This window comes from Eptesicus fuscus, chromosome 14 (genome assembly GCF_027574615.1).
Source record: "Eptesicus fuscus isolate TK198812 chromosome 14, DD_ASM_mEF_20220401, whole genome shotgun sequence".
Lineage (NCBI taxonomy): Eukaryota > Metazoa > Chordata > Mammalia > Chiroptera > Vespertilionidae > Eptesicus > Eptesicus fuscus.
In genome coordinates this window covers 71,962,667-71,990,321 of record NC_072486.1, presented here as the reverse complement: position 1 = coordinate 71,990,321, position 27,655 = coordinate 71,962,667, and the positions used below count along the sequence as shown (strand labels likewise).

Here is a 27,655-nt window from a genome sequence, read left to right as displayed (position 1 = left end):
CAGGAGGCAGCCAATCCATGATTCTCTCTCATTATGGATGTTTCTATCTCTCTCTCCCTCTTCCTTCCTCTCTGAAATCAATAAAAATATATTTTTAAAAAAGATTACTTAAAAAGTTTAGAAATAAATAGCATGATTATGACATATCCTTCTAGGTTTTTTCAATGCTTATATAAACATATATGTTTGCAACCTGTATGTCTCCTTTCACCTACTTCTTGGGATACAAATAAGGTCACATCTCTTATTAACTTTTATATATTTTATTGATTTTTTACAGAGAGGAAGGGAGAGGGATAGAGAGTTAGAAACATCGATCAGCTGCCTCCTGCACACCCCCTACTGGGGATGTGCCCGCAACCCATGTACATGCCCTTGACCGGAATCGAACCTGGGACCTTTCAGTCCGCAGACCGACGCTCTATCCACTGAGCCAAACCGGTCTCGGCTCTTATTAACTTTTAAATGTTGAAGTTAGCAAGAAGTCCAGAAAAATTTTTAAGTGTTTCCTTCACCTATAAACTATCCAAGAATCCCAGGGTTTTCATTGCCCAAAGGGGTCTTTGACACACCAGAGAGATGGAGAATATGGAGCATTTGACCTGTCTGCTTGCCACAAGTCCCACCCCATTTTCTGCTGCATGAGTCTCTGTCACCACAACATTATGTCACTGATGCATCCTGGTCCACTCCTGCGATTATTGCCCTGTTGGAACATATCTCTGCACCAGTCATGTGAGTTCTCAGAGGAAGATGAAGCTCATTTCCCGAGTCTTAGTCTCAGCCAGGGTTACATTACAGTTGGACTTCCAAAGCCTTTCCAGTAGTTTCCAAAGCCTGCCCAGCATCCATGATGGGCAGGTAAAAGCAAGCTTCCAGTTTTAGCTGCAAAGAGGCCCATCTCCCACCAAGCAGTAGGCATTGGTGTTACAGGATAGGACAGGGGCTCATCTCGTCTCCCAGTTGCTTGTGGAAGTGGGGTTCTTGGGATACCACTGGAATAAGAATTTCCAGAGGCTACCACAGGAGAATGAGATGGTAGAAAGCTTTATTTCCATGGAATTAAACCCCTGGGTTTTCCAAAGTCCCATTCCCCTTAATCCAGTCATAGAAGAAGCATAGCTGGGGCTTCAGTAGAACTAAAATCAGAGCCAGTGTCCAGAGTTTCCTTTCCATGTTGGAGCCGGGTCCAGTCCAGCATCAGGCCAGCTTAGCTTGTGTTTCCCACTGCAGTCCGTTAGCCCATTGTGTGTGGGGTCCGCATAGCCATGGGCCATAGGGCAAATGCAAGAGAGTGAAGAGTCACAAGAGTGATGAGCCAAGTGCGCCAAGAGCAACAAGAAAGAGGATTCCTTTGCTTAGGGAATTATGTATTCCCCAATTTTTGTGCATGTGCAGTAGTCACCCCCATTTTGGCCACCATCTCTATCCCTGGGTGTGATTGATAGGCAAGTACCTTCCCTCTGTCACCCCAACTTTACTGGGCATGCGTCTATCTTTTATTTGTTGGATTCCTTCTCCAAGTATTTTGTAGCGAATAGGCCGGTGATCCCTAGGGAGTGTGAAATTGCAGCTTCTTGGTGAAGCTGCCCAAATGACATGCCTATAATATCTGGCTTTCCCTCTTTGCTCCTTTCCTATATATATTTATAAAAGCCAAGCACTGGAATGACTGGAATGACCAGAATGACCAGAACGACGGTTGCTTTGACGTGCACTGCGGCCCTGATCGGCCCCCGACTCCAGTCAGGGGCAGGCCAGTGGCCAACCTCCTGTGGCCCTTCCCCCCAGCAGGCCTGGCCCTGATCGTCCCCAATTGGGGCGGGCTGGCCAGACCCCACCTGTGCACGAATTCATGCACCGGGCCTCCAGTTATTAATAACTAGCTAATTACAATGGTATTATTTGCATTAAACCTTTCCTTGCATATTGTGTCACATTCTCCTTGGGGATCATTTGTGTCCATATTTGAGAATTTCAATTAGGGCTTTAGATTCTAACTATCTTGAACCTAAAAAAAAAAAAAAAAAGGAGGAGGGGGAGGAGGAGGAGGAGAAAAGGTCTAGTTCTAGGAGGAGCAGGAGGAGGAGGGGTAAAAGGAAGGGGGTGGGAGGGGAGGAGGAGGAAAAAGAGGAGGAGGAGGAGGAGAAAAGGTATAGTTCTCTCCTTCCCTCCCCATCTACTTTACATTCCTGTAATGAAGAGTCCATTCAGTGGATTTTGAAGAAATGAGTAAAAAGAAGGGAAAAAATTTCTTTTGTGGTCAGTCCATTTTCACCTAAACAGAGAATCAAGTGTACAAATTATAAAAGGTTAATTTATAAACAAAACAGTTCTATATGGTTCAGTTACACAAAGAGTCCTATGATTAAGTGTTCAGCTTTGGAGCCAAACCATTGGGTTCATTCAAATTCTGGCTCTATTTCGTTTTTCCAAAATATATGTTTTTATTAATTTTAGAGAGAGAAAGGGAGAGAGAGATAGAAACATCAATGATAAGAGAGAATCATTGATCAACTGCCTCCTGCACACCCCCTACTGGGAATTGAGCCTGTTTCAGTAAGAAAATAAAAAGATATAGAAAGTGAAACATTGCATGAATAGCAGTTCTAGAAAATCTCAGATTTAGTCACTTTTATATTCATGATAAAGTTGTATTATGAATATTGTTCGTAATTATTCCAGTTTATTAGTAGCATTAATAAGCATCCATTTTGTACAGATGGAGGGTCTTTACGATTTCCTTTATGAAGGCGTACCTTTAAGTTACAGAAGATCCTTAGGGCACCAGATTCCACCTGGGCACAGATGTTAAGAATGTACCACTGGTGATGATGAGCTAAAAATTAGAGGAACCGAAAAACAGAGCTTTCAAATGTCATTTAAATGTCAAAGGAGTAAGGATGTTTTCACCATTTAAAAATCTAGTTCTCCCCTTAAATCAAAATTATAATTAGTTCCTGAATTTTCCCCTTTTCACCAATCCAAAAATAATTTCAGAGGAAATGAGAGAGTTCAATGTTTCTGAGAATTCTGATAGCCTTCCATTTTGCTATATTACACTGATTTATTACCAATAATACATAATAATTTCTAAAATTTATTGAGTACTCATTAGGTTCTAAGCCTTTATGTCTGTTCTATGCATTACACTTAATTAATTTTACCCAGTGATTCTCAACCAGGGGCAATTTTGCCACCCAGAAGATGTTTGGAAATCTCTGGAAACCCAGTTTTGGTTGTCACTATCTGGGTTGGGGTGGGGTTAGTTCTACTGGCATCCAATATGTAGAAGCTAGAGATGCTGTTAACTATCTTACAATGCACAGGATAGATCCCCACATCAAAGAATTATCCAGCCCCAATTGTCAATATACTGAGGTAGAACGAACCTGACTTAATGCATTCAACAACCTATGAGGTGAGTATTATTATTTTATTGAAATATATTTTACATGTAACACTGTAAATTTAAGGTGTACAATGTGTTAATTAGATACATTTCTGTATTGTAATCTGGTTTCCATTATAGTAATAATTAGCATTTTTATCACTTTACATAATTATATTTCTTTTTAGGAGTTGGAATAATTAGGTGCTAGTCTCTTAGCAAGTTTGATGGTTATAATACATACGATGTCTTTTCTTTATTTAATGTACTGTGCATGAAGTAGTTATCATTAACTGTATTTTTAGACAAGGGAACTGAGACACAGAAAAGTTAACTTACCCAAGACCACATAACTAAGTCAGTGGCGGTGCCAGGATTGAAAACCCAGCTCTTTCTTGCCTTAAAGCCCAAGCTTTTTCCACTATGAATACCATCTTCAGAGAGTTTTGATGGCCATTTGTAGATTCTGAGTTTTGAGGGGTGGAGGTCCCGCCTTATTCATTATACCTACCATAGCACTGAGCTTGCTGAAAGATTAATGGTAATAATTCATCTCTTGAACATATTGAGATTTCTCCTTTAAGGTGACATTTTAACAATTAGGTCAGTGACCGCAGGAGATAACTGTTTGATTGTATATACTGTATTACTAAATAACAGAAAAGTGTAAGGAAAACAGAACACATCATTCCTGTCTCCAAGGAGGTTGTGAGGAAGAAGGCTTATGTATGTATATAAACAGAAGTATGTGTGCATGTGTGTTTATACACAGAATTGTCAGCCCAAACATAATGTTGTAAGAAGTAAAAGTAAACAATAACCTGGCCTAATCATGTAACAGGACACCTCCCTGTGGGTCTGAAACATCTCTGTAAGACTGTAGTGTATATGTGCATCTCTGGCCACCAGTGGCTGCTGTGATCCTTCTAGCTTAGGGAAATTTATAAGCCGAACCAGCCTATTTATGTGAAGCTGACAAATGTTTGCACTTCTCTCTCTCTCTCTCTCTCTCTCTCTCTCTCTCTCTCTCTCTCTCTCTCTCTCGTTTGTTAATCCTCACTGGAGGATATTTGTTCCATTGATTTTTTTAGGGAGATTGGAAGGGAGGGAAGGGGGGAGAGAGAGAGAGAGAGAGAAAGAGAGAGAGAGAGAGGTATGAGAGAGAGAGAGAGATGAGAGAGAATCATTAAATTGTTGCCTCCTACACTTGGCCTGACTAAGGCTGGGGCCCAGGATCCGACCTACAACTCTTCTGTGTGTGGACAGAAACTCTAACCACTGAGCTACATGGGCCAGGGTGCACTCTCTCTCTTTTTTAAATTCTCACCTGAAGATATGTTCTTTTATTGATTTTTGAGAGAGAGACATCGATTGGTTGCCTCCCATAGGACCCTGACTGCATCAAACCCACAACCTAGGTGCCCTGACTGGGAATCAAACTTGCAACCTTTTGGTGCATGGGATGATGCTCCAAGCAACTGAGCCACATGGCCAGGGCGCACTTCTCTTTCTGATGATTTGTTCTTTCCTATGGGGGTGACTTTTACCTAATACTAATTTAAGATGGTAAAATTTATGTTATGTGTATTTTATCACAATTTAAAAATGTCATACAAATGGGCACCTAATCCTATATAATAAAACCCTACTATGCAAATTGACTGAACAGCAGAACGACTGGTGGAATGACCAGTTGCTATGATGTGCACTGGCCACCAGGGGGCAGATGCTCAATGCAGGAGCTGCCCCCTGGTGGTCAGTGTGCTCCCACAGGGGGAGGGCCACTCAGCCAGAAGCCAGGCTCACGGCTGGCAAGCACTGTGGTAGTGGCGGGAGTCTCTCCTGCCTCCGCAGCAGCAGTAAGGAGCAGCGAGCAGGCAGGCAGTAAGGAGTGAGGGGTCTCAGACTGCAAGAGAGATCCTGGGGGATTGGGCCTAAGCCGGCAGGTGGACATACCCCGAGGGGTCCCAGACTGCGAGAGGGCACAGGCCGGGCTGAGGGACACCTCCCCGCCCCCTGCAGTGCACGGATTTCATGCACCAGGCCTCTAGTATTCTATACCATATTTAAAGTCAGTTCTGCTTAAAACATTAGGAAATTCTGTAAGGAAGTATGTATAGTGGTTAAATGCTTGGGTTCAGGTAATTTGAGATTTGCTTAGGTCCAAATCTCAGTTTTCTATGTTAATTACTCTGCAGCTTGCTAGGGAAAATTATTAAACTTTTTGTACCTTAGTTCCTTTACCTGTAATATATGGATAATGAAGAAGGTACCTGACCCATGAAAGGTGTTATAAAGATTAAAAAGGCAAAGCATGCTGTGTATTTGGCATGATAGCAGGCATATATGGTAAGTGCTCAACAAATATAAGCTATTATAATATAATAAAATATTGTGAGTTGATATTTGAGCAGCTTGGAGAGAAGAGCTTCAGTGTTTCTTACCACCACCTTCTACTCTCATCTAGCCCATTGATCTCTTTCATGTTCCTGACATCTCAAAGCCACATTTAGGATTTCAGTCATGCCCTTCAGCCATATTTGAACACTTTTGCACAAGTCTATAATTCCTGCATGTGGTATGTACCTAGACACAAATCTTGAATATCATGTCGCAGTTAATTTGTTTATGTCTGCTCAAAATGTTAACATTCTGAATAATGGTGAAGTCTTATGATGCTAAGAACAAACTTGATATGTAATCTTTTATGATAGAAATCTAAGGTTTCCTATGTGCATGTGTATAAACACATTTAAAATGGAATTTTATAGTTAAACAAGAGACCCAGTGCATGAAATTCGTGCACAGGGTGTGTGTGTGTGTGTGTGTGTGGTGGTGTGGGGGGGGCTGTCCCTCAGCCCAACCTGCACCCTCTCTAATCTGGGACATCCCTCTCACAATCCAGGACTGCTGGCTTCCAACTGTTTGCCTGCCTGCCTGCCTGATTGCCTCTATCCGCTTCTGCCTGCCAGCGTGATCACCCCCTAACCACTGCCCTGCCAGCCTGATTGATGCCTAACTGCACCCCTGCTGGCCCGATTGCCCCTAATTGCCCTCCCCTGCTGGCTTGGTCACCCCCAACTGCCCTTCCCTGCCAGCCTGGTTGCCCCTAACTGTCCTACTGTCCTCCCCTGCAGGCCTGGTCACCCCCAACTGCCCTCCCTTGCTGGCTGGTCACCACTAACTGCCCTCCCTTGGCAGCCTGTCACCCCTAACTGCCCTCCCCTGCCAGCCTGGTCACCCCTAACTGTCCTCCCCTGCAGGCCTGGTTGCCCCCAACTGCCCTCCCCTGCTGGCTCAGTCATCCCTAACTTCCCTCCCTTGCCAGCCTGGTCGCCCTCAACTCCCCTCCCCTGCTGCCCCAACTGCCCCTAACTGCCCTCCTCTGCTGGCCTGGTCACCCCTAACTGCCCTTCCCTGCCAGCCTGGTCACCCCCAACTGCCCTCCCCTGCGGGCCTGGTCCCCCCCAACTGCCCTCACCTGCAGGCCTGATTGTCCCCCAATTGTCCTCCCTTGCAGGCCTGGCCCCTCCCAACTGCCCTCCCCTGCTGGCCTGATTGCCCACAACAGCCCTCCCCTGCTAGCCATCTTGTGGTGGCCATCTTGTGCCCACATGGGGGCGGCCATCTTTGACTACATAGCGGCGGCAATCTTGTGTGTTGGAGTGATGGACAATTTGCATACTACCTCTTTATTATATAGGACTAGAGGCCTGGTGCACAAAATTTGTGCATGGGAAGGGGGCGTCCCTCAATCTGGCCTGCACCCTCTCACAATCCAGGAGTGCTGACTCTTTACCTGCCTGCCTGCCTGATCGCCCCTAACCACTCTGCCTGCCTGCCTGATCGCCCCTAACCACCTCTGCCTCAGCCCCGCCACAGTGGCTTTGTCTGGAAGGATGTCTGGAAGGTCGTTCGGCTGTCCAGTCTAATTAGCATATTATACTTTTATTATTATAGATGTTATTTATTAAAAATAAATTCAGTAGCTACTTAGTTTATAGGTTTCTACTGTCTTGTCTCATTCTAGAACAGGTCTAGCAGTTATGATTTCATGAAACTAATGTGAGGAGAAAGACTGAGTTGGCATGTAAATAATAGCATATAAATACACAAGGGATGGTTTGATTAGAAGCAATACTGCACATTGGTAGAAGTGATGGTTTGGAATTAGACCTGAATTTGAATCTTAGCTCTACCATTATAAGCATTTAGTTAACTTTTCTTGTCTGTTTCTTCAACTGGAAATTGGGGTCAAACCTATTCACATAGTTGTTGTAAGGCCTACATGAGATGATACTTAGCAAATAGTAGGACTCAAAAAAATAGGCACTATTTCTTTTATTCTTTCCAGAGGAAGGAGATGATTGACAAATATTGGGGATTCTCTTGGAACCATTATCATTTGTTCAGCTTCTATGATCTTTTTTTTGGAATTAATTCTTAATTCCCTTTATTGCTTTGTGGTAACAAAGCAGAACTGATTACCAATTTATTTCAAAATGAATTAGATTTGATGGGTTACACTAGCAGTTATAAAGCAAACAATGTACTGGGGTGGTAAAGTTCAGTCACAAACCTGGGAAAAGTCAATAATGAAGACAGGGCCCCAATTTGTATGTCATACTGGAGAGGAAAACATGCAAGATTTAAAGGAAGGATCATGATGTAGAAATACTTAAGTTCTTTCCTGGTATCTGACTTTCTGCAGTTTGGTTCATCCCTTTGATCTTATTTTCTCTACTATTAAAATGTAGGATTATAAAATTTAAATGTTTATAAAAACTCATTTAAAACAAAACAGGGTGACATTGAAATGCAAATTGGAGCTATAAAAACCTGCTGAATGCATTCAATTTATATACACCTGTGCTTGTCTTTTTATTATTATGAAATGCATATTTATACTGTATTTGGGTGACCAAATCAACAAAAAGGTAACTCATGAGCAAATACTCTTGCCTTAGATGTAGAGGCAATAAAGTAATCAGACCAAACTTTTTACTTTCATTTGAGTTTTTCAATTTAAAATCAATGTGCTCATTTACACAATAGGATTCAGGAATTAAAGGCTTGGCTCTTTAAAAACCACAGCCAGGCACACAATCTAAGCAGTAAGACTCATCTGGGAAAGAAAGCTTAGATGCCCTTGGAGAGTTGAAGGTGGCGTTTCTGAGTCAGGTCAGAGTTAATAGGCTACCTTCGCTTCAAAGACTGTTTGCATTCCTTTCAGCATATTAGTCAAGATGTTTTGCTGACGGAGACTAGGAAATCTATAGGAGGGCGGGTTAGTTTGCAGACTGTCCACATGTCATGGAGTGGTTATTACACACAGTAGCTTTTCTTAAGAACCCAAGTGGGGACCTTGATGGGTAACTCAGGTGGTTAGAGTATCGACGTATATGCCAAGGTTGCGAGTTGATCCCCAGTCATGGCACATACAAGAAACAACCAATGAAGGCATAAATAAGCGGAAAAACAAATCAACGTTTCTCTCTAGAATAAAAAAAAAAAAAAAAAAAAAAAAAAAAAAAAAAAACATTAAAAAAAAAAGCAACCCGGTCTGAAAAACTTAGGACGATGGACAAATCCTGGGCGAGTAATGGACCCAGGGACAAGTCCTCTTACCGCCGTGTAGGATACCTGCCCTCCCGTCCCTTCAATAACTAGTCACCTAGGGGGTCTAAGATACGCATGGAACTCACCTAAGCCTGAAACCAACAAAGCCTCCTTCTTCCCTGGCACTCAAAGGAAGCGCTAAGGTGAACACATCGGGCACTGCCGGGGACTTCCCGGCTCTCTCAGGCTGCATATTTTTGTTCCCCCTTCAAAATGAACCTTGCGAAGGTAATGAGCCCGGCTAGGATCTCAGAAAAAGGGAGCAAAGGGAACGCGCGGGGAAGTTGGCGGCGGCACGCCGAGGTCCCGCGGAAGCCGGATTCGAGGAGGGTCCGGGATGGGGGGTGGGGGGGGGGGTGGTGGGGAAAGGGGAGGGCTGGTTCTGCTCCTGCGGGGGCTCCTCCGTCCCGCATCGTGGGTGGCGGGACCTGGAGAGCCGCCCCGACTGTCCTCACCTGCAGGCTGGGCGGGGGCTGCACGGTAAGGACGCGGACTTGGAAGGAGTGCGCGCAAGGGAGGAGGCAGGTTGGGAGTTAGAATCCGGGGAGAGAGAGAGACGGGGAGAGAGAGAGAGAGAGGCGCGAGGGAAGGAGGCGAGGAGGAAGGAGCGGTCGGGGTGCGGTCGGGGGGTGGGGGGTGCGGAGGGGGAGGGAAAAGTCGCTTGAGCAAAAGTGGGGCCGGACCAGGCAGCGCCTGGCTTTTAACCTGGGCTGTAGAGGCGGGGAAAGGAGCGCGAGAAAAGAGGAGGCTGGTGGGGTGAGGGGTGGGGGGAGTTGGAAGCAAATGACATCACCGCAGGTCCGAGAAAAAGGGGCGAGAGGCGGGCAACCAGAGGAGTGGGGCGCTTTGCTTTAGGAGCTCGAGCCCAGCTGCCCCGGCAAGGACCTCGGCGTCCCCAGAGACCATGCAGAGGTCGCCTCTGGAAAAGGCCAGCGTCATCTCCAAACTTTTTTTCAGGTGAGAGGGTGTCCAGCCGAGCTTTGGAAAGACACGTGCCCGCGAAGAGGAGGGCCCGTGTCTGGGCTGGTTTTGGGGAAAGAGGAATCGTTTGTGTGTGTGTGTGTTTTTAAAGATGCGCAGTCCTTTGTGGAATAAAATCGAATACATTAAGAAGCGATAAGGAATAAACTGAAGCCATTTGTTTGGATGGAGAGCCTTAGTTTAACATTGACGTTTTAACTAACAGCTGAAAGTCGTGCTCTCAAGACCCAAATGTGCTATTGTGCAATTGTTGTCTTAGGTTTCCCTAATACGTTTATGAATTATAAACTTGTTCGTGAAAATACTTAAGTTTAGTCCCTTGTTTTCTCCCCTTCGTGCCTTAGAAACTTAGATAGATGCTTTATTGGCGCATATACTGCTAGAGCTATTCCTGCGTGCAGTAGGCACTCAGAAAACATTTGTTGACTGAATTTTGAACTTTTTTTAGGGGAGGTGGGTGATGTGGGTACTATATACTTAAAGTTTTTATTTTTACAATACCAAGTAAGTCTAACAGTATTTCCCACAATTCTATTATTCTTTCTTTAAAGCATGAAAGCAAGTCCCCCCCCCCCCCCGCTTTATAAAAAAGCTAATTCCACAAGTTATACATTTAAAAAGGGTCAGAATTATCCTGGAAATATGAAGCCATGGGAATAGATACTGCAGTTATATCCAACTGACGTTTAATAAATTGTACTTATACTACTTTGTATGTGATGATCCATAAAATTGGCATACTTCATCTAATGAGATTTTTAAAAATATTGTCTAAATTCCAAGTCTTAGGCTAAGTGTAATTTAGATGTAGCATTTCATATTTGAAGTGTCTTTGGATACTGTATCTTCTTTTCCTGTTATACTTGTATGAATGAATGAATAGGTACAGCTCTCTCATGGGATATTACTTAACTCATAATTATCCAATGAATCAGCATACTTAGGTATCAGAAAAGCCAAATGTAAATATACCCATATGTACATGTGGGGGGAAGGGACTCAGCTTTCACATCTATGTTCTGTTCTCTGCCTGTGCAATAAGCCTGGAGCTCAGTGCTAAGGAGAGATCTTTGGCCATTGACGCTCCTCCCTGTGGATGGAAGAGAAGGACTTGACTCATTGGAATTACCTTTTGTGTGTTGATGTGTTTTCCGCACCTTTTGTTGCACCATCTATAAAAAACTGGATTATCTGTTGATCTATGTTACTACTACTTATAAAATCAGAATGCTCATTGGCATACGTTGAAGACTTCTTTGTAGAGCCCTTTGAGGAACCTAAATGCCAATCAGTCTAAAAATAAAGTTTTCAGAAGAACAAATACCTCATGGCTACTTCTAAGTACTTAAAGCATTTTAAATTAGCTCATTGTTGATTTAAATGAGATTATTGTTGATTTACCAAAGTTTTTTCCCTCCAACACATCAGCTTATAAATGTTAATATAGTTTAACAGTGCTCTCAGGTTGGTTTGTATAAAAAAATAAGTATTATAATGACTACTAAGTTTGTTAAGAGCATACTCATTCCTGTTTCAAAACTATTTCATAATAAGTTGTTATAAGAATAGGTGTATTTTAAAAAGTTAAGTTCCTGCTATTTATAGGAACTGTCACCTAAGTGCCTGTGATTATAAACTTCTTTCTGGGTTATACTTATGAAAGGGTCAGAAACTTCTGCATTGATTAGACAGTGTGTTTAGTGGTCAAGAGTGTTAGCTTTTGATTCAGATTGCTTTGATTCAAATCTTGGATCTGCTACTTAGTAGCTGTGTGACCTGAGGCAAGTCACTTAACATCTCTGTGTTTGTGTGACTTGACCTTTAAGAATTGGATAGTAGCCGAAACCGTTTTGGCTCAGTGGATAGAGCATCGGCCTTCGGACTCAAGGGTCCCGGGTTCGATTCCGGTCAAGGGCATGTACCTTGGTTGCGGGCACATCCCCAGTAGGGGGGGTGCAAGAGGCAGCTGATCGATGTTTCTAACTCTCTATCCTTCTCTCTTCCTCTCTGTAAAAAAATCAATAAAATATGTTGTTTTTTTTTAAAAAAAGAATTGGAGAGTAGTAGGTCCTACATAACAGGGGTTAATCTATTGAAAAAGTGCCTGTAGCCCTAACCGGTTTGGCTCAGTGGATAGAGCGTCGACCTGCAGACTGAAGTGTCCCAGGTTCAATCCTGGTCAAGGGCATGTACCTTGGTTGCAGGCACATCCCCAGTAGGGGGTGTGCAGGAGGCAGCTGATCAATGTTTCTCTCTCATCGATGTTTCCATCTCTCTATCCCTCTCCCTTCTTCTCTGTAAAAAATCAATAAAATATATTTTTAAAAAAGTGCATGTAAAATGGTTAGCCCACAAATGTTAGCATTATGTCATCATCAATTATCATATTTTTATATTCTTTATAATATTGTTTACCTTATTTATATAATATATTCAATTCATCTTTGTTGAATATAATTTTGTGACTATCAGCCTGTACATGCAATGAATGGGCCTGGATGAGAGTTTAAATTAGGTGAAATCTCCTCTAACATGGCCTATCAGATAAACAAGGAAAAAGTCATGTGTTTATATATGTTGTTAAACAACTTAGAATTTAACTTTCTGAATATGGTCCCTTCAGTTTCAGTGTCATGAAAGTGTAAAGCTGTTATGGTCTGGGTTATAAGTTATATTAAATATCTTTCATTGTTTAGGGTTTGTTGTTGGAAAAGCTAATAAAGTTTTGGGGAAAATTAAGTACTTCATTTTGCATGGGTTTCACATCAAGTACAAGTTTGAGGGATGTCACAAGTATCATAATGCTAATATATATACATATATGTGTGCAGATATATGTTTATAAACAATCTAAAAGAAAATTTCATGCAAAAATTCAAATAGTTTGTGAATATCATGGATAAGTATGTAATGAAATACTCATAAAGATGAGAAATTTGGAGAGGACCACACTAATTTGGTTATATAAATTATGGCATTTTGTAAAAAAAAAAAAAATTCATCACAATGATTTTATATTTACATTTTATTTACATGTTTGCAAGGCATGCAGAAATCTAAAATTATGGCAGCCATAGATATTTTGAAGTTGGTTGGGGGTATTCATTGACATCTTGCCAAGGGAGACCAGTTGACCAATCAAATAAAGGTCTAGTCCTGTTCCAGTCAGTGTAAAGGTTTGTCTTTCAGACAAGGTTTAGACTCCAAATCAAAAGAAATAGTTGCATAAAACAAAAGGCCAATATGAGTTCAATTTATTACAATATGAGATGCTCAATTCATAGTGAGATGTACAGCTGTCAAGGCTGCCTGAATATCATGAGTCCATTTAGTCAGCCAATGAGAAAATGCCATGAGAACAGCCCTGGGTTTTCGTGTACTTGCTTGGCTTTGTCTCCTGTAGGAATAGGAGACCACTTTTGGGTCAGGGGTCCCTCTGTCTTGGACAGTGTTGCCTGAACACTGACAAATGTTGCTTGAGCCCCTTAATATTTCTCTCTATCCATCTGCCTTTTGCTGTTCTAGATTTGTTATGATACTGTTCAGATTTTTCAATTTCGGATTATGTGTCAATTTTGATTTTAACTCAGAGTTCTAAAAGTACTTCCTTTGCATTATAAGACTAATATTGTAATTACATATTTTAAAATATAAAATATATGTATATATATATATAATTAAGTTTCTTTTAGTTAGTTTTGTTAGTTTAAAAAATTCCTCCTTGGTTTTGAAGTGTATGCCAATAGCTTTTATCTGCTAGTTCAATTTATTACTTGACTCTCTAGGAGTATTTCTATATACTTAAATAGCATATGGTATATAGCTTTAAAATTCTTACTTTGCTAAAGAGAGACGTGGAATCTATTTTTCTTAACTGCTTCATCAATAATTTATGTGACAATCAAAGTATTCCTCAGAGCCAACACTAGGGAAATCATGGTTTTCCATTTATGTTTTAAGGGAGGAAATAAGACTAGTGTGGTAATGTTCAATGCATAAATGTTGAAACTTGTTTAAAAAGTTCTTAAATGGCACCACTCTAAAATCTATTATTATTGTTAGTGTCATTTCACCCGAACCTGTAATTTCCGTGTGATAGAGCTACACTATAAGTATGGGATTGCAAAACCACCACGGAAGGGTGTTAACCATTTAGCATGCAGCTATCTGTTGTTTGTCAAAATTTAAAAACACCTCTGACTCAGCAGCAATTTTGGTAATTTTGATTCCACTGATTCCTGACTCATCTGTGTAGATCACTTCCCTGGCACAAATCCCTACAATGCCAGCAGATCAAAAGGGGAAAACAGATTATGAGCGAGATCTGGTTGTCTGGGGACCGTGCCTGAAGGTTGCATTTATAAGTATGTTAAGTGCATTATCACAGAGCAAAACATTCCTCTTTCAGATGCTTCTCCTCGGCTCCTAAGAATTTACCTTGTAGTTGTAAGCGTGAAATTAGCATTACAAAGTGGCTTTACTATAGAGCTTCCTGTCAGCAAAGAGCTTAGGCTTCTTTTAGCAAAAAAAAAATCTGTAAAAATTCAACTAGCTTGCTTGATGCAGAGAGAATACGTTCTTATAGAGCTCTGAAAGATCTGTATCCAGGTCGCAAGGCTTGGCAAGTTAGCTATTCTCTGTGTGGCTCCACAGGCTTACTACTGTCTTTTAGCATCAATGAGTGTTTCATATTGTAAAGCCCTGGATGTCAGGGCCTTCTATGACTTGTTTAGTAAAGCATTCAGACCATTTCAAGACTCCTGCATAGAAAGTTTGATGCACATTTCTTTGTAATGATGGCAACCCCAGAGGCTTATGTGTATTGTAGATTGATGACTTTCTACAGTCTTGCAGCGTCCTTCTGATAAAAAGGTGTCAAAGCGAGCCCTAGCTGGTTTGGCTCAGTGGATAGAGAGTTGGCCTGAGGACTGAAGGGTCCCGGTTTCGATTCTGGTCAAGGGCACATGCCTGGGTTGTGAGCTCAATCCCCTGTAGGGGGTGTGCAAGAAGCAGCCAATCAATGATTCTCATCATTGATGTTTCTATCTCTCTTCCTCCCTCTTCCTCTTTGAAATCAATAAAAATATATTAAAAAAAAAAAAGCGAGAGAATCCTGGATAGGTTTTATTCCATCAGATTTTTATTGGGTTCCTTTATGGCTAGGCCTTAGCGTTAGTGGGAAAGCCTGCCTGCTAATTCCTTGCTCATGGGCTAAAATCATGGTTTGAAGATTTCTGCTAAGTCCTTATTGTTAGGATTCTCAACCCTGAAACTTGGCTTTACTCTGCTATAACGAGGGATTTCTCCCATAGTTTGTTTCCAGGAGCTGAGTCAGAGCAGTACTTCCTTTTAAGTCATGATTCAGGGCATGCCCTAATTGGAGGAAGCCCTAATTCATTTATTCACCACCTTTTGTATTCCGTGTGAGGCATTAAGAAGATTGAGGTGCTCCAGAAAAAACTGGTGCTGCCTGCATGAAAAACATTCTCTGAAACCCAGAGTCTCAAGGCTCTTGGCAACACTCCAATGGGCATCTCATGCAGCCTGAGGCTGGTTAAGTAAGGCTTGCTGGAGGAGTGACTCGTGTTGACATGGAAAGAAGACTATCCAGACATAGAGTGGGAATGGTTAGGAAAAATTTAAATACAGAAGCAGCAACCTGTGTATAGGACTGGCAGTAAGAGTGATCCTAGCACCTTTAAAGATTTCAGAGAAGTTCCCTGTGACCTGAGCATAAGATGAGTGAGCAAGATTTGGAGGAAATTTGGTCTGAAACTCTAGCAATGGCCAGATCATAAGGGACTTCGTGAGCTCTGGGCTTTATCATATTGGAAGTGAAAAGGCATGGATTTCAAGCAGGGGAGTGACATGGCAAGTGCTGAGCTGTGGCAGCTCTGCAAAAGAAATGAACTGAAAGAGCGTCAGTGGGAGTAAAGAGAGAGAGAGAGGAGGTAAAATTAACAGGTTTGGTTATTAGGTAAGGAAGACAAAGGAGAGAGAAGAATCAAGGTCGCCCTAACCAGTTTGGCTCAGTGGATAGAGCGTCAGCCTGAGGACTGAAGGGTCCCAGGTTCGATTCTGGTCAAGGGCATGTACCTTGGTTGCGGACACATCCCCAGTAGAGGGTGTGCAGGAGGCAGCTGATCGATGTTTCCCTCTCATCGATGTTTCCAACTCTCTATCATTCTCCCTTCCTCTCTGTAAAATATCAATAAAATATATTTTAAAAAAGAATCAAGGTCAATGTGCAGATTTGCTGGCTTGAATCTGCTGGTTTGGGTATGTCTGCTAGTGAAGCTTGGTGAGTGAGGAGATTCAATTGGAGAAGATTTTGGGAAGGGGTGGGGCCTATGCAGACCCTCTGCTTCTCTTTAAAATAAAATAAAAAAAAGATGTCTGTGGCTCAAAGGCGGATAACATGGCCATTTGAAAATATATTAAAGTGATCTAGAGCTTGGTCTTCGGTGAGGGATATCAGGATGTCTGAGGCGACCGTCAGAATACTTCCCTCACTATTCAGTCAAGTCCAGAGTGGCCTCTAGGGAAGAAGTTCAAGTGCCCACTTGCTTGCCTTAGCTGTGGTACAGAACCCCCTGGGAGTGTGTTCTGGAACAAGCAACTGTATTTTACAGACAGAACTGGTTAAACTCTACTTAGAAATTCTACTCAGGACCCTCCAAACTGACCAACTGATATATGAAAGGTCCCCACCCCACTATAACTTCACCACTTTAAACTGATTTCTGTGATCATAGCCATTCAGGTAGTACGTTTGAAAACCTGCTGGAGCTTCAGGTTTTGTCTTTCTGCAGTGAGATTTTTTGTGTGTGTTGGAAAAAGATTCTTAGTACGCTTGAAAACATTATGTATCCTTGTTTCATGTTAAAACTTTGAGTCTGTTAAAACATGCAGAGCTTTCTTTCTTAGCACTGCCTACAGAGGTGCACCCACCTTTTACCCAACTTCACACCTGCCCCCAAGTGCCTAGTGAAGTTCTTAACTTCAAAAAGGGACCCAAGAATTTCATCTGGTACCAGGAAGGCCAGTATTTGAAAATTAAGCTTGCTAGGCAGAATCTTAGAGGTGCCAACAGCTGGGTTTAGAGGTGATTCAAGAGCCAGACCTTGGAGCCCAGTGCCAGTTATGTGAGCAACAAGAAAAGGCAGCTTCTGCTGGTTGGGATCAGCTACCCCAGTTCTAGAGGCACCACTGGAGAAACTATCTAAGAAGCTCTTTTTTGCACATTTTATTCATTTTAAACACTTCTATGAACTCTGGAAAATGAAGCAACACAGCAAAGCTTTACTCTTTCAACCAAAATCCTTTGCTATACTTTAGATCAGGGGTTGGCAAACTTTCTATAAAGGGCTGGAAAGTAAATATTTCCAACGTTACAGACAACGTGGTCTCTGACATTGTGAGAAAGCAGCCATAGACAATATGCAAACAAATGAGCATGGCTTTGTTCCAATAAAACTTTATTTATGGGTAGTGAAATAGGAATTTCATATAATTTTCACATGTCAGAAAATATTCCTTTTGTATTGTATTGCAAAAAGCTTCAAAATTTGCAAAATTACTTTAACATAAAAATTTAGAAAAACTTTTCAAGGCTCATATATAATTAATGTTATTGTACTCAGCTGAGTAATTTATAAAGGAAATGAAACACAGCTACATTCAATATAACTTTTTCAGAAGAGGAAAATACTGTAGTAGCTGTTAGATAATTTTTCCAATAGTTTTTGACTTATAGGAAATCTATTGACCATTTATTATTATTATTATTATTATTATTATTATTATTATTATTATTTTGGCTTAAAACAACAGACATTTATTCTCTCATACCTCTGGAGACCAAAAGTCTGAAATGAAGGCAGGCCTGTGTGCCTTCTGAAGGTCTAGGGAAGGACACTTCCTGTCTCTTCCAGGTCCTGGTGACTCCAGCATCCCTGGGCTTGTGGCCACATCACTCCCATCTCTGCCTTTGTCTTCTCTTCTATTACCATTTATTCTTCACCTATTTTTTGCATATGAATATTTTGATGCATCTATCCTTCAAGGCACAGGCTCTATCTTATCCATCTTTTGGTATCTAGTGCCTGGTGGATAGTAGGCCCTTAAAATATACTTGTTCAATGAGATAAAACTTGACTAACTCAGCTTATGGCTATGCTTCTAAAATATAATATTTGAGGGAAATGAAAAAATTTACTTATAAAAATGGAATTTAAAAAGCTTTTCATTTGGAATCTGAAGATAAAATGCCTAATTTTGAATTAAAATGTTAGTTTATCATATGTTCTAAAGTATAACATGAAATAGGAAAAGCTGTTCTTTTTGTTTTCTTATATAGTTCACGAAACTTTCTAGGAAAATTCCAGCTTAAGATAGTTCAAAAGATCAATGACAGCTAAATTTACCATAGTAGGCTTTTGCCCTGAAATACTTTTCTTTTAAAATCTCATGTGAATATTCAGGTTGCCTGATAAGTTTAATTTTAAGCCAGATTATTAAAATGATTATTTCCAAAATTTTTTCCTAAATGTATGTCGTAATTTAGTGTTTAAAAAATTTTTTTTAAAGTTTATTTTAGTCTTGGGCCGCTGAATCCATTTTAAAAAATAAAGTAATAAGTAGGCTGACCAAATTCTTATTACCAAAAGAACTTCTACTTTCTACTCAAAGATAGGTTTGGCTTCCAAAAACTCACAGTAACCTCTTTTCTACTCACTTTTACCTGGAACGCCCTCACACTATTACTCTCTTTTATCCATAAACATCAATGTATAGCTTGTATATATGCCTTATGAATGAAAGTGCACAAAGCAAATAAATCCCTGTTGGATTAATTTGTTATGGAGCATACTTGGACCAAATCATTAATACAGTTAGACACTAAGTATTTACATAATTCAGTTAATTCAGAGAATACAGTATCTAACTACAATGCGATCCAACATTTTATTCATTGTATTAAGAATTTATAAAACTGGTGAAATTAACAGTAGAGCTAGGTTTTTATGCAATAAAATTTTATTAGCTAGAAAGACAACCACTATAAAATGAGCTCATTAATGTAAAAGTAATAACATTGAAACACACATGTTATATTTATTTATTTACTTATGCATGCATTAATTTAGCATAAATATTGAGTTCCTGATATATTCTAGTAGTTTGAAGACTTAGCACATATATCAAAACTTTTATAGCCCTGGCCGTGTGGCTAAGTTGGTTGAAGCGTCATCCTGTACACCAAAAGGTTGCTGGTTCGACTCGGGGCACCTGAGCTGCAACCCATCTATTTTTCCTTTCTCTCCCTTCCTCTCTCTAAGCATGTCCTTGGGTGAGGATTACAAAAAAGATTATTATACATTCTAATTATTTTTCTTTATTGGAAATTTTATGTTAATATTTTTAATGATGCAGTTTTTTCTCGTTAGAGTGAAAATATGCTCTAAAATCTATAGATTTTTTTTTCTCTTACTCTACTTTAATAAAGGAGTCCACAATTTTTACTGATTTTGTGGGGGTAGAAAAATAATTTTCCTTCCACCGTTAGAAATTCTTCTGGTTGGACTAATCCAATTAACATGACAGATTAACAGGAGAAAATAACCAAGTTCAATGTGTCTGTACATATGGGAGTTCTGTAGGAATGTCAGGCCCTAGGACACATAGGGCCATTGAAGCTTACTGTCATCATTAACAAAGGAAAAGGAGGCAGTTGTGGTCTGGGACTTAAAAACTCAGGAAGGCAATTCCCATGGAGATGGAAAAGCAAACATTTTGGTAAACAAATGTTTTTCTGGGTCATCTTTAAAAGTGGGACACAGGGGCCCTAACCGGTTTGGCTCAGTGGATAGAGCTTCAGCCTGCGGACTGAAAGGTCCCAGGTTCGATTCTGGTCAAGGGCATGTACCTGGGTTGTGGGCACATCCCCAGTAGGAGGTGTGCAGGAGGCAGCTGATCGATGTTTCTCTCTCACTGATGTTTCTAACTCTCTATTCCTCTCCCTTCCTCTCTGTAAAAAAATCAATAAAATATATATATGTAGTGGGACACAGGGAACTTGGATCCAATGGGCCTTGCTAGGTTTCTCTCGATCATACACACGTTTATATTAAACTATAGTTATCTGATAGCTTCCTTCTTGGATCAGGTCCTCTAATTCTTTTAGGCAGTAAGGGGAAGGTCAGAGGGTTCTCCTGAGTCTTGTTTCTTAAAATTAACCAGCTTAAAGTAATCAGTATCCCAAAGAGGCATATTTTGGGGTGATACACTTTGCTTTCCCTCAATTTATAAAACCGAGTGAATAAGACACCTCACATAATAAAATAAACTTTTCTAAACTCAACAATATAATTCCTTGATAGCAAAAATTATTTAATGTGCTTTTTTTTTTAAAAGAATTGAAAAATATGTCCTATGAAATGTAAATATAATGAGATCATTACATTTAGAACTGAAAACTAGATTCAATTCTTAAACACAGTCCTTGGATCTTGGCAGCCTTTTTGAACTCATACAATTTTTAAAAAAATATATTTTATTGATTTTTTACAGAGAGGAAGGGAGAGGAATAGAGAGCTAGAAACATCGATGAGAGAGAAACATTGATCAGCTGCCTCCTGCACACTCCCTACTGGGTATGTGCCCGAAACCAAGGTACATGCCCTTGACCGGGAATCGAACCTGGGACCCTTCAGTCCTCAGGCCGATGCTCTATCCACTGAGCCAAACCAGTTAGGGCAAACTCATACAAGTTTTTGCTGATTCAGTGGTTTCTGCTGCTGCCAGAACAATTCTTGTGTTTCCTGGGTCACACTGTCACTCAGCCACCATTAATGCAGCGTAGAGTCAGATTTTGGGATGAGTAGACACAAATAAGGTATTATTTTTTAAAATGAGGCACCAAATCTGCTGTTAATTGAAAATTTGATCAAAGTTTATTATGTTGAAAGGGAAATCAGCTAGAAATAGGATACATTTTTTAGATAAATGTTTATGCTTTTAAAATGAGGAGCTCTTACTTCATAGTTAGCAATATTCTAAGCTTTAGAGATGTGCATCTCAAATTGTAGTCTGCCAATCACCTGCTCTAAAAATATATTCGAATATATGTATCTTAATTATTAAATTAATATCTTAATTTAGTAATAATTATATATCATATTAAATATGCAGATTCCTAGACCTACTGTATGCCTATTAAATCAGAATCGCTGGAAGAGAGCAACCACATCTTATTATTTTTTTTATTTTTGTTTTTTGGATTTCAGATTATGTCTTTTGCCTTAGTAAAATCTGAGAACCATTTAGTCAGTCTTAAGAAAATGGGTTTAAATTGCCCAAATACTACTCTCAACCCTAATTAAAGATTGGAAAACTACAGATTTGAAAACAAAAACAGATTCTACCAAATAATCATAAAATGTAGTATATGGAGGTGATTTCATCTTCTTCCAGCTCTATTAAACTTCTTTCTCCTAACATCCTTCTTTAAACCTTTGGGTCTATGGAAGAGAATTTTGAAATTTCATTACTTTTTAGTAAATTAACAATAGAAACATAGATATAGTTCAGTTGCCACAAAATTCAAAATTTCTTCTTAAATATTCCTGAAATCAGCAGTCTTGCCTCCCACTATCTTCTAACATTTACTAAGCACTTTCCATGTGCCAGGGGTTCTACATATTATCTCAGTGAATTTTTCAAACAATTATAGATATATTCTACATATAAGGCACAGGAGATTTAGAAAGATTAAAGTGTTTATTTTTTTATTATTTTTTTAAATTTCTTTATTGATTAAGGTGTCACATATTTGTCCTCATCCCCCCAATCCCATCCCACACCCCTCCCCACGGATGCTCCAACCCCCTGTTGAACTTAACCGTTGGATAGGCTCATATGCATGCACACAAGTCCTTTGGTTGATCTCTCCCCCCTCCCCCCAACCTCCCCTATCCTCCCTCTGAGGCCCGATAGTCCGATCGATGCCTCCTTGTTTCTGGTTCTGTTCTTGTTCCTCAGTCTATGTTGTTCATCATTTCCCCTAGATGAGCGAGATCATGTGTCACTAGAGATATACTTATAAGAACTGAATGTGAGATGAGCAATAATAGTTATGCTGACAGGCAAATGAATCAGTCTGTAGTGAGTTTCTTTCTGGACCAACAGTTCTTTAGAGACCCAATTTCAATGTCCACCAGTTCCTTATGTGTACATGTCAGCACTGACCCCTCAGCTCTGGATGGTGGACAAATGGTGGTAACGGAGGTCCGACTCCCTCTGGTTTGGTCTCGGCCGGACCCATGGGCACGGCTTCACCCGGACTCAGGGGCACGTGGCCTCACCCAGACCCAGGGGCGCGTGGCCTCACCCGGACCTAGGTGCGCTAGACCTCACCCGGATCCAGGGACACATGGCCTCACCTGGGCCCGGGGGCGCGTGGCCTCTCCCAGACCCAGGGGCGCGTGGCCTCACCCGGAGCTAGGTGCGCGCGGCCTCACCCGGACCCGGGACCCAGCCTCACCCGGATCCAGGGACACATGGCCTCACCTGGACCCGGGGGCGCATGGCCTCTTCCAGACCCAGGGGCGCGTGGCCTCACCTGGACCTAGGTGCGCGAGGCCTCACCCGGATCCAGGGACACATGGCCTCACCCGGACCCAGGGGCGCGTGGCCTCTCCCAGACCCAGGGGCGCGTGGCCTCACCTGGACCCGGGACCCAGCCTCACCCGGATCCAGGTACACATGGCCTCACCTGGACCCGGGGGCGCATGGCCTCACCCAGACCCAGGGGCGCGTGGCCTCACCCTAGAAAGATTAAAGTGTTTAGCTAATTACCCTGAAGTCAGGATATGAACTTGGATTGATCTAAATCTAAAACTCTATTCTTAACCAGTTCATCACAATATCCAAAAAGCTAGAATGGAATTGGTGAATTACATAATTTTACTTCATTTTGTATATAGATTTTAATATTTTTCTCTCCAAAATTTATTATGTTTTGATACAAGCATTATAAATAATATCATTTAAGTAAGCATCTTACTCAGTTCTTAAAAGTGCCAGAAACATTCCCCCCCATTATTGATTTGCTGAAGTCCCTGTGACAAGCTAATTCTTGGCTCTGGGAAGCATTGTTTTAGGTTAATGAGGTCTTTACAATTCTAAATGTCTAGCTGATGAGTAAAAGATGTGGTCAGCCAAAAGTATACCAGTAGCCAAACATTATCAGTTGCACAAAATTTGAACCACACTGTATATTTTATCCTGATTTGTTCCATCAGGTAGTAGCCATCACCCTCATTGTTTCCTCCAACCTACTGAGCCAGGCTTTCTGTTGAGTTTTTGCATCTACTCTTCTTACCTTACTAACTTCATGCCCTTAGCTGCATTCCAGGTCCAGTTAGTTTAGTGTTCCTCTCACTACCAGCCACACCCTTCTTGATGTCCATCTGTGATCACCAATCTCTAGTTCATCATTCAGGTCATCTGTTTCTCTATGTTTAGTCTTATTCTCTTTCTTGGGGCTAAAGAAAAAGTTAGAATCACCTGGCAGATGGTTCTTCAAGTTCATGTTTGACACTTTGTGTATATAATACTTGGATTTTCCTAGTGCAGTGTTTCTCACATTAAAAAAAACCACAGTTATCAGTGAATCCTAATTTCCAAATGAAATCTTCCATAGAATTGCGATATATATCTTCCTACATAATAAAAAGGTAATATGCAAATGGCATCACTCCGCTATGCCCACGATTGGGCCAGTTGGAGGCGTGGGGGGCGGGACTCAGGGTGGCCGATTGGCTGATTGGCTGGCGGTAGGAGTGGGGCGCGGGGACTCCCTAGTCCCCGACCCCTGCTCCTACCGCCGGCCGCTTGCCGGCGCTGCGGAAGGACCCATGGGGCCGGCAGAAGACGCTGGTGGTGGAACTCGGGGTGGCCGATTGCGTGGCTGCCGGCACCAGTTTTCCACCAGCAGCAGTTTTCCTCTGGCCACCCGCCGATCGGAGCGCCTCCCGATCAGAGTTCCTCTCAGGGTGGCCGATCGTGCTGGCTGGAGGCGCTGTGATCGGAGGGTGGCCAGAGGAAAACTGCTGCTGGCGGAAAACTGGTGCTGGCAGCCAGGTGAAGGAAAAGTCTATTGCACGAAACTTCGTGCAACGGGCTTCTAGTATATATATAAATAAAAGTAACAATAACACAGGATCCCTTCCATAACTATGGTAAGCCTCCTGACCCCAAATAAGGGCTAAAGTGAATATACAACATATATGTGTGCTATGTTCTTGTTCCTACATGCTTGCATTTTTCACAATGTTATGGTTCTGAAATTGAGATGCCTTCTATAATTGATGTTAAAAGAAATTTTTCAGGGAGCAAGTTCTAGTTGCTAAATGGGATGTTGTCCTATTCATGAATTGCTTAATTAAAGCCAATTGGAGCTTCAAAGAAAGGAACTTGTCAGCTACTAGGCTCAGAGATAAATTGTAGTATGGGATTTATCAATGCATAGAAGGCATATATTTCTGTTACCTCAACTGAATTATTTGCATTGGTTGCACTCCACAATTTCATTCTTTCTTGCCTCTTTTTTTCAAATATATTTTTATTGATTTCAGAGAGGAAGGGAGAGGGAGAGAGAGATTGAAACATCAATGATGAGAGAGAATCATTATCAGCTGCCTCCTGCATGCCCCCTACTAGGGATCAAGCCCACAATCTGGGCATGTGCTCTTGACCGGAATCGAACCCGGGACCCTTCAGTCCTCAGGCTGACGCTCTATCCATTGAGCCAAACCAGCTAGGGCTTCACAATTGCTTGAGAAAGATTACTCTGTGATCTAGTTTTGAAAGAAGTGGCTTATATTTACTCTGAAGTTTGTCTGGGATACCAAGCACTGTAATTCAAGTAGAAGTTGCCCAAGCTCAGCACTTCACTGTGCTTTGAAATTATACTGCCTATCCTGCAGTTGAAGGTGTTAAGAATGTAGCTTGTCACTATAACCCTACTTGTAGCTATGAATAGTCAAGAGTGATTCAAAAGAATATTTTTTACCTCAATGTGAAGAAGGCTTAGAAGAAAACTTTAATTATGATACTGAAGAAGAAACTGACAGGTAATTGTATGAATAGGAATATAATACTGAAAATTTCCTTAAAAACTATGTCTATTTAATGTAACATTTCTTTTTTGGAAAGGCTATAATTAAATTGATGATCAGTCTTATAATCAATGTCACCTTATTGTTGAGCAATCATGATAGAGTACCATGATAATGTCACACATGGCTTGTTATTTTCTGGGGATTATACAACTCTCTGTTATATTGGGATGAAACCTTGTATGAGCAGGCATACCAGAGATATTAACTGAGCTCAGCCCACGTGTGCCTGTAGTGACACACTTACTTATGTAGTGCGGAAATAATCAATGGCAGATTGCAGTATGTTTAAATATGTGCAAAGAGATGTCAGGGGAAGTTCTCTACCTAGTGGACACTAAATGGTTTAGCCTGGCAGTCCAGACGAACGTTTGGATGAATCCATTGTGCTAAAATTTTCATATTTGAGAGTGTATGATTTTTGTACTCATGTTTTATAAATTGTAAGACATACTTAAAAATATTAACATTTCAAATAAAAAGTTGGTGAACTCCTTGAGGTATTTTTGGGAAACACTATGTGCTGGAGCCCACAGTGTGAAAACCACTGACTTCGTTTCCCCCATACTGATTGTTCTTGATCTTCCCTGGAGTTCCTCATGTCACCCATTCTATACCCTAAGAAAATAATCTCACATTCTGCTTTATCTCTGTCCTCAAGGTCAACTCTTAGGTAGCAATATATAGTGGAAGAAATATGTACTTTGGGATCAGATAGACCTGGCTGGAATCCTCACTCTGTGACTTACTAATAACAATGTGATCTTAGGCAATTTACTTAACCTTTATCCTCATCTTAACACAGCTCAGCATTATTATGATATCTAACATTCATTGAGTATTTAATATGGTTATTTGTCAGGGTTCTCCACAGCAACAAAACCAACAGGAAATGTTTATGTCCCTATCTATCTATCTATCTATCTACCTACCTACCTATCATCTATCTATCTATCTATCTACTTATCTATATCTATCATCTATACCTATGTCTATATTTCTATCTCTATAATCTATATATTTATCAATCTATAGCTATAAATAATCCTATTTATCATAAGGAATTGGCTCACGTGATTAGGTAGGCTGACAGGTCCACATTTTCAGGGTAGGCTGGTAGGCTGGAGACTCAGGAGAGCTGATGTTCCAGTATGATTCTGAAGGCAGTCTACAAGAGAATTCTCTCTTGTTTGAGGAGGTCAGTTTTTTTGTTCTATGAAGGTCATCAACTGATTGGATGAGGCCCACCTGCATTATGGAGGCCAATCTGCTTTACCCAAATTCTACTAATTTAAATGTAAATCTCACCGAAAAACACCCTCTAAGTTGACATATAAAATTGACCATCATTCTCTGTAAGCACTTTCCATACACTAAATGATAGCTAATAATGCCAGATATAGGGTGGTGGTTCTTTAATAAATGGTAAACACTGTCATCAACATGATCATTATAATTATTACTTTTTTTCTAGAAAGTAATTTTTTTTCTCTAAATTTAAGCTGCTTCTTCTGTGAACTAGACCCAGTGCCTTCTCTGAATTATGCCCCCGCCCAATTCCACATCTGAAACCTTTGCTTTGTTGGTGGTTTTCATCCAAAGAGCATTACCTCTGTTCATTTTGCCGCTCTATGTGCACTGTCCAGATATAGACTTCCCCCACTTTTTAGGACCTTTGTATTAGTTTTCCAGGGCTGCTGTAACAAAGTACAAGCAACTGGGTGACTTAAGCAGTGGAAATTTATTGTTTCACAGTTCTGAAGGCTAGCAGTCTGAGGCTGAGACCAAGGTATTAACATGTTTGGTTTCTTTGGAGTCTGTGAGGGAGAATTTGTTCCATGCCTCTTCCCAGCTCTGGTGAGATGCTGGCACTCTGGTGGTCCTTGATTTGAAAAGGCCTCATTTTGAACACTGCCTTCATTTTCACATGGCATTCTCCCTCTGTGTCTGTCTCTGTGTCCAAATTTCCTTTTTTTTTTTAAAAAAAACTAGCACACCAGTCATATTAGGTTAGGACCCACTCTAATGTACTCATTTTAACGTGGTCACTTCTCTAATGATCCTGATACCAAATAAAGTTACATTCTGAGGTTCTGAGAGTTCGGATTCATATATATCTTTTTTCAGGGGGTCACGATTGCACCCATAATAGTAAGAGTCTTCAGTAGCAGAATAAGATATGGAAGCATTTGAAACTATGAAATATAATACATGTAGGGGGTTACTCTAATTTATGAAACCTTTTAAAAACTGTGTGTACCTCATCTATAATGGTACATAAATGACATGGAGAAAACAGGCAGTATAGCAAATGACATGATAGGAGAACTGTAAAGGAGGGTCAAAATAAAGGGAGTGTTTGCTCTTGAATAGACTGAAGAATGACTCTCCATTTATGAAATGTTGGTCATCTCCACTATGAATAAATAGAATGAAGGCCAGACATTAGGAAGAACGTTCTCTAGTGAACATTTTATTGAGA

The 27,655-nt window shown here is 40.9% G+C and overlaps 1 protein-coding gene across 1 annotated transcript in view; it reads left to right on the top strand.

Moving 5' to 3' along the window:
- The first annotated feature begins 9,844 nt into the window (after window positions 1-9,844).
- Window positions 9,845-27,655, top strand: part of CFTR (CF transmembrane conductance regulator) — a 194,069-nt gene continuing 176,258 nt past the window's right edge. Inside the window, exon 1 of the mRNA XM_054726453.1 lies at window positions 9,845-9,967. Coding sequence (XP_054582428.1) covers window positions 9,915-9,967 — 53 coding nt within the window. The 5' untranslated portion in view covers window positions 9,845-9,914. The remainder of the gene's footprint in view (window positions 9,968-27,655) is intronic.